The sequence below is a fragment of the Trachemys scripta genome, chromosome 10 (genome assembly GCF_013100865.1).
Source record: "Trachemys scripta elegans isolate TJP31775 chromosome 10, CAS_Tse_1.0, whole genome shotgun sequence".
Lineage (NCBI taxonomy): Eukaryota > Metazoa > Chordata > Testudines > Emydidae > Trachemys > Trachemys scripta.
In genome coordinates, this window is record NC_048307.1 from 20,400,361 (window position 1) to 20,415,163 (window position 14,803).

Genomic DNA, 14,803 nt, shown 5'->3' on the forward strand with positions numbered 1-14,803 from the left:
ATTAAACACCTCAGCCTTCTTGATGCCCTCAGTTATTAGCTCCCCTCCCCCACTAAGTAGAGGCCCTGCACTTACCTTTGTCTTTCTCTTTCGCCTAACGTATTTAAAGAACCTCTTATTATTCCTGTTATCCCCTTTGCTAGGTGTAACTCATTTTGTGCTTCAGCCTTTCTCATTTTGTCCCTATATGATTCTGCTTTTCTTTTGTACTCCTCCTTATCAATGCATCCATGTTTCCTCTCTTTTTAGGATTCCTTTTTGATTTTCTGCTCATTAAAGAGTTCCTGGAGAAGCCATATTGGCCTCTTACTACTCTTTCTGCGTTTCCTTCATATCAGAATAGTTTGCAGCTGTGCCTTTAACACTGTCATCTTAAGAAAATGCTAGTTCTCCTGAACTCCTTTATCTCTTAGATTTTCAGATTTTTGTCCCATGGAACCTTACCTACCATTTCTCTGAGTTTGTTAAAGTCTGCTTTTATTTTTTTTAAGTTCGTTGTCCTTATTGTGCTACTCTCACTCCTTCCTTTCCTTAGAATCATTAAATCTATCATTTCATGATCACTTTCAACCAAATTGCTTTCCATCTTTAGATTCACTACCAATTCCTCCCTGATGGTCAGAATCAAGTCTAAAGTGGTTGTTCCCTAATAACTTCCACCACCTTCTGAAACAAAAATATATTCCAAGAACTTATTGGAAATGGTATTATGCTGTTTTACTTTTCCAACGGGTATCTGGGTAGTTCAAGTCCCCATTATTAGCAGGTCTTGTGTTTTGGATATTTCTGCCTCATCCACCTCCTCTTCCTGAAGTTATCCCTATTTTTACCCCTTTTATCTTTACCTAGAGACTTTTAACTGGTTTGCCTCTCCCCTCCTTCTGGACCTCGGAACAAGTGTATATATTTTTGATGTGTAATAAAGTGCCTCCTTCCTTTTTTCTCTGTTTGTTCTTCCTGAACAAGCTATACCCCTCTATACCAATATTCCATTTGTGAGATTTATCCCACCAAATCTCTGATGCCACCTAAGTAATAATGTAGCTTATGTAATGATACTTCCAGTCTTCCTGTTTTGTTCCCCATACTCCTTGCATTTGTATATAGATATCTAAGATGTTGAGCAAATTCCCCCACTGACTTCCCTCTTGTTGCTCCTATGACCCTGCTGTAATTTTCCATGTCCCCCATAACATATAGTTCCTTGAGAAGGTCACCTTTTTTATGCTTACCTATGGGCTTTTGTCACCTGCCCCCTCTGAACCTAGTTCAGAATGTGCCTATCCCCGCCTGTGCCCTTAAGCTCAACTGTGGGGATAGATGAGAACACAACCTGTGCCCCCAACTCTTCATCTTCACTCCCAAAGCCCTGTAGTCACTGCTGATCTGCTCAGGGTCATGCCTGACAGTATCATTAGTGCCCATGTGGATGAGCAGCATGGAGGAATAGTCAGAGGGACGCATAAGCCTTGGCAACATTTCTCTAAAGTCTCAGATGCAGGCTTCAGGCAGGCAGCACACCTCCCAGGACCTCATGTGAGCCTCCCAGCTTTGGGGAGGCATGGAGGCAGGCAGTGCCTCCTCCTCAGCTATTGGTGTCTGTTCCTCACTTCCTGTTTCCAGAACAGCTTATTGGTTCTTGACTGCAATGGATGGGGTGGAGGGATAGGTGGAGCCAGTCTCCTCCCCATAGAGCAGCCAGTTCTTCTTCCTCCTCTGGTGCTGCTGTAGTCATCTGTAGTCAGCTAGCATCCTCGGCCCCAGATGTTTCCACTTGCGTCCTGTGGATGGAATCCTCATGCTCCTGGATGCTATTCAGATGAACCACTTCCTTCTGCAGCTCTCACGTGGTAACTGGTTGACTCCGCCAACAGACAGCTCTTTTTTGGGGGAAAGTAACAAAGAACCAGAAGGTCATTAAAAAGAGCAGTTATTCTAAGCTGTTATCTACAGATGCACCTCAGGCAGAATTTGACACCATGACAAAATCAATTAAACTGAATTGGTATCCAAAACAAATGCTGGGCAGAGTAATCAGGAATGCATACAAGCTAAAAATGACTTAATGGGGAAAAGGAATTGATTGTCCCAGCAGGATGCATTCATCTTCTGGCTCAAACAAATGAAGAGTGTAAAAAAGAACTGGAAGCTCCTCTTCTGCTGAATAGGCCAACACTTGAGAGGTATCCTAATTCCCACCAGAGTTAGCCTACAAAATATACCCTGCAAAGATTGTGATGTATATAAAGTGATGAAACAAAGAAAGACCTGGATATTCAAATGAACCAGCCTAATACAGGCAACCCTAAACTTGGAGACTAATGGTAGCCAAAAGGTTTGTTCTTAAATACAAATGCTGGTAAATCTGTTCTTATAGCAAAGGACAAATTAGAAAGGAGAGTGACAAGAGCACTGCACGTATATGTGCCCAGAAAGCTGTTGGCAAAAATAATTTGAGATAGAATACATTGCACTGAATTGTTGCCTTTATATGTATTTGCTAAAGATGCTGGCAGGACCACTGAAAGGTGCATAGAATGGATTGTACTACTGCACTTGACTTTATGCTCAACTCTTGGTTGGTTAATAAGACATCTGGTTGAATGGAAAATTTTCTAGTTGTGCAGGTCTGTGGCCAGGCGGTATGTGAGGATTAAAATTATTGCATTCATCAAAGGGAAACAAGGCACGAGAATAAACATCTTTTCCTCACTACTTTTTAATCTACCCTGCCCCTCCCCCATCCAAAAAAATTATTTTTTTTTAGAGGTTTCTACGTTTTGTGGCTGTGTTTTGTAAGCCCGCACTTTCAGTGCTCAGCAGGCAGTCTGCAGCTGAAACTGACAAGTGTGAGACACTCTCAGATGCTGGCAGCCTTTTCCATCCTGTTTCTACAGAAATGGAAGTTGGGTGGACTTAAGATGAGGGGAAGATTTTTTTAAAAATATGTCTTGAAAGCTCCTACCTGATTTTTGCCCATGCGACATCTGTTTCCATGGAAGCGGATCTGGGCACTAGCAGCTGAAACTGAATTTCAGCTGCTCGCGGCTGTTTCCATAGAAAAGAGTGGAAGATGGGTGGAAATCCAATTTCCGTATTATAATATTGCATTTTTAAATCCTACATACATGTTTTTTTAATAAACTAAGCAAAATAATTCTAGATTTAAATAAAATTTAGATTGTGATGTTAAAAATAGGTTTAAAAAATTCATCATTAAGCCAAATGCTCTAGGATTCTGTTTTCAGTTACACTGCTGTAGAGCTGGAGTAGCTCCAGTTAAGTCAATGGAGTTACTCTGGATTTACACCAATGGAACTGATAACAGAATTTGGTATTTTTATCCTTAATTCACACTATTTTGTTTTTTTCCATCCAATCAGATATACTCCAAGTAGTCCACACTTCTTAGTTAAGATGTTGTCCTATTGATCCATAATTCCTTATTAGGAGAAAATCCATTTTGTACCCTTTTAACTCTTTCTCCTTTCTTTTGATGGATTCTCTTCTTTCAGTCAAAAGCAAGGGTGAGTGGCTTCCTATTGGGCTAACACTGATAATTCATGAACATGCCAGCAGGAGGAGCTTGTGTATTAAAAGATACTTCTAGTAAAACAAGCACTGAGTTAGACTAGATGTATATAACACTGTTTTCACATACAGCATAAACTACTGGACAGTCAATAACTGTCTGTTTTGCTGCATGATCCTACCAGTTGTCAGCAGTGGCCATCATTCTGGTAAACTGAATCCTAGCGTTAATGGTAGTCTTGTTTATTATGAAAAATGCCAGTCAAGGCAAAATTTGTTTTTCTTCCCTTTTGTAAATCTGATGCTTATGTATAATGAAAATTAGATATATTTATTTTTATTACTTCCAGTTTAGCCTTGGAAGACAGGTGACTAGGGTGGAAGTGCTGATACCTGTTCCAAGAGACCAGCAGGCTATAACGTAGCATTCCCATGAGCTGGATAGGGTGGATTGGCCTAAAAAGTCATTGTATCCGAAACTCACTTGTTATAGAAACAGGATAGCAAACCAAATGGATTTATACACATTTCGACCCAGACTAACAAATGGAAATGGTCATGGATTTCAGATAACAGCTGAACATATTACATGTATGACAAGCTGGAATATTAGAACTCTATTTGCTCCAGGCCAGACTGAGCTAGTAGCAGAGAAGTTAAGGACATTACAAGTTTCCTTTGCTACCACACAAGAGACACATTGGCTGAGTACAGGAGAGTTGAGAGGTAGAAGTTACACTTTCTTTCACTCTGGTCATTCAAGTGGACACGCAAAGCATAGAGATGGGGTTGCTATAACAGTGGAGAAGAAAACAGTTACTTCAGTGAACAGCTGGAAACAGGTGTCTGAGTGGATTGTCATAGCAGAGTTTACTACTGCTTACGATAAACTATGATAACAGTGATCTGTTGTTACGCACCAGAAGAAGAGAGGGATGGATTTTATCAGCAGCTGGATAATACTGTAGATGAGATTCCTGATCATGGTATGATCCTGAATGGGATATATGAATGCAAAGTTTAGTAGTGGACATGCTAAGCAAATGAATAGTGTTGGACCACACAGCATCATGATGGTAAATAATAATTGGAAAAAGTTAAAAACTTGCTGTGAGATGCATGATCTAATTATTGATGGTATTTGGTTTCTTCACAAAGACACAGACAAGGTTACATAGAACTCACCAGATGGTCAAACCAGAAACCAGACTGACCACATTATTATCAGTAAAAGGCATAGACTGTCACTGTTGGATATTAGTCTACAGAAATGCTGAGTGTGGCAGTGATCATCCATGGGAACAATTCAGTTAAAGTCCAGGAAAAAAAGCTGTGGCAGCTGAAACTAAATTTGATGTTGATAAGATAAAGGATAACTCTATGAGGGAGGCATAAAAGGTGATGCTTGGAAGGCCTTTCAAGATATTAATTTGTGATGATGAAGAAATCTCACTATAGCCTGGCTGGGAAATATTCAAGGAAACAACATAAAACACAGTGGAGGGAGTTACTGGAAGGCATAAGCAAACAAGGAAAAGCTGGACAAGCAACAAAACAAGAACATCACTGTAAACGTGTAAACAAGTCAAACCAGTCTGCTGGGAGAGCGGAAGGAGTAAAAGCATTATGCAAAGTGGTGAAGAAATTACAAAGATTGGACAAGCAATAATTTTGGAAAGAAGAGGCTCGGCAACTAGAATAGACCTCCAGAAATCAAGATATGAAAATAATATACAACAAGATTAAGTTATATGGAAACACAATCAGGCCAGCAATGCAAGCAGCAAAAAAGGCTACCAGTGAACTAACAAATGCCAAAGTGGTGCTGGAAGTACGGAAGGAGAATTCTGACAAAGTCTGAACCCTGTAGTTCATCCAGATGCAAGCATTCTAGTCATGCTAAGTGAATAGGGCAGCTTTCAAAGAGAATGGACATCTGTACTACCATCAGAAGAAGAAATAGAGCAAGTGAAGCAGTTTAAAAACAGGCAACTGAACAGCTCAATTGCTTAAAAGCCAATGGGACAAGTGCATTTGAAGCATTAGAAAAAAATATAGAAAAAGGTATGGGAACAAGAGGTGTCACCAGATGACTGGCTAAAGGCAATAGTTGGGCCAATCTTGAAGAAAGGAGATCCTGCAAATTCAGATAATTATAGAGGTATAAGCATATCGTCAGTACTGGGAAAAATCATGATGAAAGTAATTGTCAATGGATTAAGGCCAGTTTTAGAAAAATTAGTAAGCGAGGAACAGTGCAACTTCAGACCAAGTCCAAGTTGCATTTATTAATTATTCATGCTCTGACAGTTGATGGAACAAAATGTGAGAATGGAGGTTAAAGATGTTTGGTGTTTTCATCAACTTCACAAAGGCATTTGATTTGGTTTGTAGGAAAGCATTGTGGAAAGTAGCAAAATCATATGGAGTTTCAGATAAGATGATTGCAATTATAAAAGCTATGTATAAAAATTATTACTGTGCTGTAAGAATTGGTAGAGAATTAAGCAACGTATTCAAGTCAGTTTGGTGTAAGACAAGGGGATATGGAATCACTATCGCTTTTCTTCATGTTCTTAAACATTAAGAATGTGAGATGAGTTGGAGGATGTGACATTGGATGATCTACAGTTAAACTCCTTAGTTTGGGCAGATGACATCATACAACTGGCAGACACATTTGAGTTAATGATGATGCTCTTTGCTACCTTGGATAATTGGTGTATTAATATGGTAATAATAGTATAATCATAAGTAGTAATAAATTCTCTCCCTCAGCACCTATATTAATAAAAATAGAATAGAAGTAACATTAATATGCATAATTGAAATTGATTCAGAAAGCAGGATCTTCTAGGTACTGCATATAGCTTTTGTTAATTTGGATTCTGCAGGGCTGTGATGTCACAAAATGAAAAATCATAAAATCTGGAAATGTTGAAATGGATATTTAATTATCTATGGCTACCACAGAGTAAGATTATGAACCCAGCTAAATTTTAGTGTTTTGATTTTATTGACAAGCAAGCAAAACACTAAAGTGGTAATTTGTAAACCTTACTATTACACAAGAAGAACAAGTGAGTTGCTAAGAAGTTTTGAGATTGATGAGAATTTTATGCAATTATTTTCATGTTGCGGACTTTCTGGTCACAGCGAAAGAATAAGTACTGTAGTAGGACTTTTAGTGAACTTAGTTAAAATCAATATACTTAAGGCTGTCTCGAAACTGAGGCTACTTCAAGCTGTTCTGCTAGGGAAATGCACAACAATGAAACTTCACACTGCTATTTGAAAAGCATTTTTATTTTCTGCTAACATTATCAATTTAGCAACTGACTTTGGCAGGGTATTTTCTGGAACCCACTGTCCATTATGTTGGGGAATATTGGCAACTGTTTATTAGCCTTACAAAAGTATGGTTACCACTGACAAAATGAAGTACTGGTGACTGACTTACCTTACTAAAATACTCTGCTCCCTGAGGGTGAATTTTGCACCCTTGAACAGAGCCTTTACAAGGCCTATGTTCCACTTAGGTCCATCCCATTTAAGCCCTCAAAATACATCTTAAATGGAATCTAAGTGTGTGTATAATAATAATACCCACCTCTTATACAGTGCTTTTCATCAGTAGCTCTCCAAGTGCTTTTATGAAGGAAATAAGCCTTAGGCAGGCTCTCGGCACAGTGGTAAATGTCATCCTGCAGGGAGAAGAGATCTACATGGAGTTAATGCATTGTTTGCTTCAAAAATACATCAGTTTTCAGCCAAAATAGTAAAGACTGCAGAAGAGCATCTCTCTTCTTAATTCATCAACTCAGATTGAATATTAGTATAAATAGCTGATTTTTACATGTCAAAATAACTTTGACTTTGCATGCTGCATAACCTTGTTATCGTTTGGCTGGTTTGTGAAATGCTAATCAGTGATGTTGATTGAGACGTGTGTAAACTGTATAATTTTAAACCCTGTAGAGTCCTCTAAAAGTATGGCAAAAGTACAACATTATTCCTTTCTACTGTAGTTTTTGGAGGTGTCTATAGCCTCTGAATGACACCTGTGTAACCAGAAATTTCCGTTACTGCTTTTTGTTCTTAGAGTATTTGCTTTCCAAGTAAGTTGTTTTCAGAAGACTCATTCATGTAAGATCATAGTCTGTTGTGGGCCAGAATAGAATGAAGAATTCCCAGCGGCAGTGTGTTACTAATGTATTTCATCACGTAAGGATACATCCATCCATAATTAGAAGAACGTTAACTAGGGCATCATCCAAGCTTTTGTCTAGTTTGCCATTACATATATCATTTTCAAATGCTTTTAATGCCATCTCTGAACTTCAGCCCATTGAGTTATGTTTTTATCTTAGAAATTACAGTCTTCCATAAAGTACTACTTGTTCTCATTTTTGCAAGAGCGCATTTGTAATTCAGACTCCAGTTAGCAGTATAAATAATGCAGGTCCATGTAGTTAAAGATATGTACTGTACTTTGCCATCATTGGCTGAATTCTCATAACATCTCCTTTTTCTACATTTAGAATAACTACAGGAGAATTTACACACAACATGAACTTATTCTGGTGTTTTTCTTTTTCTTTTTTCCTAGTGATATCCAACCTGTGGGAGAACCAGTAAGCAAAAGCAATCGCTCAAGAGTGGCTACCCGCTTTCCAAAGCTATCTCGACACCATCAAAGGGAGCCACGGAACCTGGAGCCTCAAAGTGGTGATCTCTGACCCTTTGTATAATTGTGAACATCAGCACCATGTACTTTAAACTGCCCTGTGATTCTGACCTATCCTATACTGTTGATTATGAAAGGCCCTGGGGAGAATACAGCTGCATTGAGTTAATTCCTGAAAGGAGACTCTCAATACTAAGGTTCATCATTCTGATTTAACAGGTCACTTTTGAAAGCAGCAAGCATTTTCCCAGTGGAATATGAGGGCTCTTCATGGGGCACTCAGCAAATTGTACACACTTCCTTTGTTTTGTAAAGCATTCTCTTTTCTTCTAAACTTACTCCACTACTATGAGTCCCTTGTTTGTGCCGTAGTGTCTCTTACACTCATCCCATCTATTTCTGTTCCTGAGATCTGTGTGCCTCATGTTCGGAGAATATTATTTTTTTCTTAGAAGTACAACTGTAATTATCACTAATCAATATTTGTCAGAAAGTTGTACTTAAAAAAAACTCTCCTAACCCATTGCCTTTTGGAAATGGAATGACTGTTGCTTTTTCATTATGATCCTCTGATGCACTCAAGAGTCTTATAAACGTTACAAAGTAAATGACGGAAGAAAAAACAGTAGAGAGGGCAGAAATAGCTTTTGTATGTTTCTAGTCAGATATTCCCAGAAGCTCTCACTTGTGAAGAGTAATTCTACCAAAATGGAGATTCTAATAATTTTCTATTGAAATTTTTGTTTTTGCTGCAAGGCAAGGTGCAGTACAAGTCAGCTCAAGGAGTTTAGCAAAAAAGGAAACATAAAGTTAACATGTTACAGAATAGAGTTTTCCAGCATTTGGCTTTGTTCTGTTATTGATTTCTTGCTGATGTTATTATAAAAACAGTCTCTCAGCATAAAGAAAGGGGCCATTTGGGCATTCTTACAACTACTTTGTAAGACACATGAAATGCTGTTGCTAAAAGATTGCCTAAGTTGAAAGTGCCTGTCACCTTTTTACTGGAAAGTGACTTGTAACGATGTTGTGAGAACAACTAAAGAAAACTGGGAGAATAATTGTTACAAGTGCTGGAAATCCTGAAATGGATCAACTGGAATCCAGTTCACAACATCTGTTAGCTATACTGCCACAGGCAGTAAACTATGCTTTAGCCATCTTTTTTTCCCCATGTATAGAGTCTTAACCAATATTCATTCATGTTTACTGAAGAATATATTCTGCTTTACCTGTGCACCAGAACAACTCTCTTCTCACAAGTTGTTTGGATAATCTGTGTTCCCATAGGTTGGTATATTGTCCGGCTATACCTGAAAGAAGGACAGGAGACACTTGATATGGTTTTAATCAGACTGGAACTTTATTATTAGATGTCTGTGACCACCCAGCAGATAAAAGTGTATCATGCAGGTAACTCCATGTTCGTTCAGTTACTACCAGGAAGGCTTCTGCCAGCCCTCATCTTTTTCCATGCAGGTCCCCCAGCCACCTATTGCTGGGACCTAACCATCCACCACCACCCTTGTAAGAGGGTTAAGGTGGGCTGTAAGAAAGGGAGGTTGGCTCCCTGCCATACCATGTATAGGAGCCACCCTGTTCCATTACTTTAACCAACACCTTCATTTTAAGTCCTTTACCAAGTCATTTATCCAGTCACTGTACACCTTCACTGTGGAGTGCCTGCACTGGACATCCGCCCCACACTTACATAATGAGTTGCGACATATAGCCTAACTCCCTTCACTGTTAACCATAACAAAACCATCCCTGAACCTGCTGTGGAAGGCAAAAAAAAATCCACCCCACCTAGGCCAATCTGCTGATGAGGGAAAAAGTCCTTCCCAGATACCCTAAAAAGAACGGCTAGCATGATGCCCACAGCAGGTCCTGACCAAGCCTGGTATTTTGCCACCTGTAGGGGAGGGGAGGGGAGGGAAGGGAAAGGTAGGTGCTGACTCACCTGCTCTGTGGAAAAAGAGCTCCTCATGCCCGGACTTGCCCTTCTTCAACTCCTTCGCCCTTCCGGTCCCAGGGGATGAGTCAGTGTCGCCACGCTCACCCCATCCCCTTTTGCAGCAGCTTCTGACCCCTCTCCCTCACCCTTAAAACACTGTTTCCTTTCCCTCAGCAAGCCAGACAACGGCCCCCCACTTAAAGGTGCAGTGTGGTTCATTTTTGTTATTGACTGTCAGTGTATTATGTAAAACCTGACAGTAGTAATAGAAACCCAAGGGGTTGGGTTTTTTTCAGAAAAAGAATCCACTTATTATTAATGCACTTTTTTGAATGTAGAGCTATTTTAAAAAGTCTAATGAACTGAGACCCATATTCTTCAAGCCTTTGTCCCATTTTGTGGCACTTATTCACGAGTAGCCCTATTGACTTCAGTTGGACGACTCGCATGAATAAGGTTTGCTCAAAGTGAATAATGGTTGCAGAACTGGCTTCTGAGTGTGAAGAACGAGTCCTGTAATCCTAACATTGACATACACTGTCATAGATTGCACTGAGTGATGGGAAAAGGCAACCAGCAGCAACCAGGTATTAACACGCGAGACCCCAAAAGAAAAATCGTGTGCCAGAAATGAAATATTGTTCTGTTACTTGCAATTTTATCTGCTACTGCAGTATCTTCTGCACATCTATAAGAGAGCTCCTTTACAAATGAATCCCAACAAGCAGCTTTTCAGAAAAGCTAGATGTCTTGGTTGCATCAGAAAATGAGTTGATATTGGTGTTTGAATCCAGTAGGGTGGGGTGTTTGTTTAAAAATAAAAAATAATAAAATCTGTAAAGCCTCTCCGAACCAATTAATTTGATGCATAACTTATATTTTGAAGTTTGTCTTTGTTGAAAAATTCATAGATTGAATGTGAGTTCCACTTTGAAAGACTAAGAATTCATATCTTTAAAAGGTCTAAAGGCTTTACAAGATTGACAGGAGTGTAATCTGTAATTCATGTGCCAAATTTTGCCTACTAATATTGAATTACAGATTGAACTGAAAGCCTACCTTGCATAAATTCCTTTGGGGAGAATTGGATTTAGATGTGTTTACCACATGAATCTGTTTTCATCTTCAGAAAATAGTTCACAATGTACAGCTTCCCCCCACCCCCGTCTTTGAAAAGCTGCAAATGGTAAGGAAACTAATTTAGCAGATACACATGTGCTCAACATAGAATGACATGTACTATCCATATTTTTAAAACTGTCCTTATTGGCTCTTTAAATTATCTCTTCCTCCCTCTTGATTAATTGGCCTTACCTAATTTTTAGTATATGAATAAATATGCAAAAATCTGGACTTGTTTACAGTGAACAAGTTGTTCTCTGCTAATTTTAGCATAAAATTACTCCTAGGGGAATTTTGCGCCACTGCGCTTGCACAGAATTCATGTCCCTGCAGATTTTTTTGCTTCCCCGCAGAAAAATGACTTTCTGACAGGGAAGCAAAGGGAAGCTGCAAGAGCAGTCATGCACCACTCCCTAGCTGTGCAGGTACATCATTTCAGGCACCTGGAGCAGCCAATGGAGAGGTAAATCACCGCAGAGCTGGGAACACCCAGCCAGTGACTCCTACCCTGAGCTGGGTTCAGCTGTTAGTCCCAGCTGGGCTGGAGGCAGGAGAGGACGGGACTTCCTCTTCCCCTGCAAAGAGTGGCTGGGGCTGTGTCAGACCCACACCCAGAACCCCCACACACACACTCCCACAGCTGCAGGAAGCTCCGCATCCTCCCCTGCTTCCTGCCCTCATCGCTTCTCAGCTGTGGGGGGAGATCTCTGTATGGGGACCTGCTCCCCCATCCACCCAACCACCATGCAGCTGGACCTCTGATACCCAGACACTCCTGCCAAACCTCCCTCTTACAACTAAGAATCTCCCCCAGCCCTCCATACCTGAACCCCACCCCACTGAACCTCAACCCCTGCAGCTGCATCCCCCCTGTACTCAGACCCGCTGCCTCCAGGCCCCAACCCCTGCACCCAGACCACCTCCCACTGAGCTCCCTGCACAGAACACCCCCACAAGCCCCACCCCCTGAGCCTCCACATCCAGACCGCCACACCACTGACCCCCAACTAGCTGCACCCAGACCCCCACCCCACCAAGACCCCCACAGCTGAGACCCCCACACCCAGACCCCTCTGCTGAGCCCCAATCACTTTCACTTGGAAGCCCCTACAGAGTCCCATTGCCCCTGCACTTGGAACCCCCTCAATGAGCCTCTGTGCATCCAGATTCCCCACACCTAGACCCCCCACTGAGCTGCCTCCTTCCAGATTGTCCCACACAGAATTCTCTCACCCCACAACTGGATCCCCCCACACTGAGCTCCTCCACACTTGGACAAATAAAACTTGCAAAATTTTAAAATATTGTGCACAGAATTTTTAATTTTTTGGAGCAGAATTTTTAATTTTTGGCACAGAATGCCCTCACAAGTAAACAAAATGTATATATGATACTAAGATTAGGGACTGCAGAGAACCTTCACTTTGTGATATGAGCTTGTGTTATGTACTGCAGTTATTAATCCACTTAAATACTCTTCTGTTGTCTCTTTAAGAAAATAATTCAGTGGAATCTCCTCTCCAGAATTAACGCATTATAGAAGGTTATACAGTAGCTGAGCCTGCAATCTCAGTAGAAACATTCAATAACAGATTATACAATATGAACCAGATCCTGCTTGCTTTACTCACATGAGTACCATGAGACTACTCACATGAGTTAGGTGAATAGAATTTAGTGTTCTAAGGACTCTGGCCAAGATTTTCAGGAATGCCTACTGATTTTGGATGCCCTAATTTTTGGCACCTGAGCCAAATGGGGCCTAGTTAGTTAGTCAGTCAGTTAGTGCTAAGAACTCATCCTCTGATGATCAGGCCCTTTAAAATGTTTTGGCACTGAAAATCTTGACCATCTAGTTTAAATTATCTAGTAGGGTTATATCATATATGCATAAAAATACTGTAATCATAACAATGGTTCTAGTAAGTGTATAAGAATACTTTCAGTTTCTCCCATGTATCATTTAATTAAATGCATGCTGTTCTGTTTATGAAACACTGCTTTTGCAAATCTAACCCAGATTGGTAGTGACTGAAAGCTGTGACTTTCTGATAGCTGATCAGTGGCCTATGCAAAATGAGTTGGTGGGTTCAATCCAGTTCTTGGTAGATAAGCATGTACATCACTGAACACCAGTCATTTGTGGTGATCTGAGCAGTTAGGTTAACAATCAAATAGTCCTGTCTTTTATAGAGTTGCCTTTTAAGTTTAGGATTGTAGCACAGTATCAGGACAATATAGAGAAACTTGCAGTGTTACCTCCTATTCACTACCTGTGCTGTATATTAGGGCACTATGAAATCCACATTAGCGAGAACATGGATGGAATCGCGGAATAAAAACAAAAACATGAATCCAGCACTAAAAAAATCCAGCACTATACAAAAAAATAAAGTTGTCTCCTCACTGTGGACCTGGGTCCAGAGGAGCTTTGTGTCCCCACCACGACCCCAGCGCTGGAGAAGATTTAATTAATTTTTTTTTAATGGAAAAAAAAGAAATCAGAAAATAATAAATCTGAAAATACACAATAATAAAATGGATTTCATAGGGCCCTATGTATATATACAGTTTAAATCTCCAGGGTCTTAATCTGGAATCTTTTGTGAATGCTTAGAAAAAATTGTAGAAAAGATTTTTAATACTGTTTTTCTATTACATTCAAAATAAATAACTTCCTAAGAAACATAAAGTAGACAGCAGACAGTTTCAGTTTTATTACAGCTGGGATTGTCTGTCAGTATTAATTTGTTAAATATTGACTACAGTTATTCAGAATCTTGTCTATTTAGAGATTCTGGCATTCTATACACAGATTTTAATGCACTGACTTAAATCCTGTTTTAAATCAAATTTTCCATTTAAATCAAAACAAAAAAAATCCCAAGATTAATTGGAGGCAGGATAATGACACAATAGCAAAGGCTTAACTTGACCTGTCTATTAAATCACACATTGGTAGAAGGATTCATAATTTCTAAGCCAGTCCTGTTTAAAAAACATTGTCACATGGTTAGTTGTAAACAAATTGTATAATTTTATAAAATGTACTGCAAGTTGTAAACCATTGTGATGGGATTAATATGATAAATATTTGCAGATACTGCATAATGGCAGTAAATTTGACTTTGGTTCATAAATAAGACCCAGATGTTAAGGTGCATTTTGTTGTTGTGAAATGAATGTTTTATTGTACAGAATAATGTCTTTTCAAGCTATCAAATCACTGAACCTACTTGAAACCTATATATAGAGTTGACTGGTTCAGAACAGCTAGCTAGTAATAAATTGGACCTGGAATGAGCATTGAGTGATCTACTGATGCTGTCTGTAAGTTCATATTAATGACCTAACATGGTGATATTTTCTTATCAGTACATCAGAAGTGAAGAGCTGTGTTTTGTTGTTTTAGAAATGGGTCTCAATCTAGAAAACCCAGAATTTTGCAGGCTGGTCCAGACTCTAGTTGATGTATAAATCTCGCCTGCCCAAATATAGCAACTGAA

General features: G+C 39.7%; 1 protein-coding gene across 1 annotated transcript in view; it reads left to right on the forward strand.

Moving 5' to 3' along the window:
* The window catches only part of LOC117883854 (sorting nexin-29-like), a 388,013-nt gene extending 375,486 nt beyond the window's left edge, over nucleotides 1–12,527 (forward strand). The window contains exon 14 of the mRNA XM_034783666.1: nucleotides 8,141–12,527. Within this exon, the coding sequence (XP_034639557.1) occupies nucleotides 8,141–8,270 (130 nt within the window). The 3' untranslated portion in view covers nucleotides 8,271–12,527. The remainder of the gene's footprint in view (nucleotides 1–8,140) is intronic.
* Nucleotides 12,528–14,803: the final 2,276 nt, after the last annotated feature.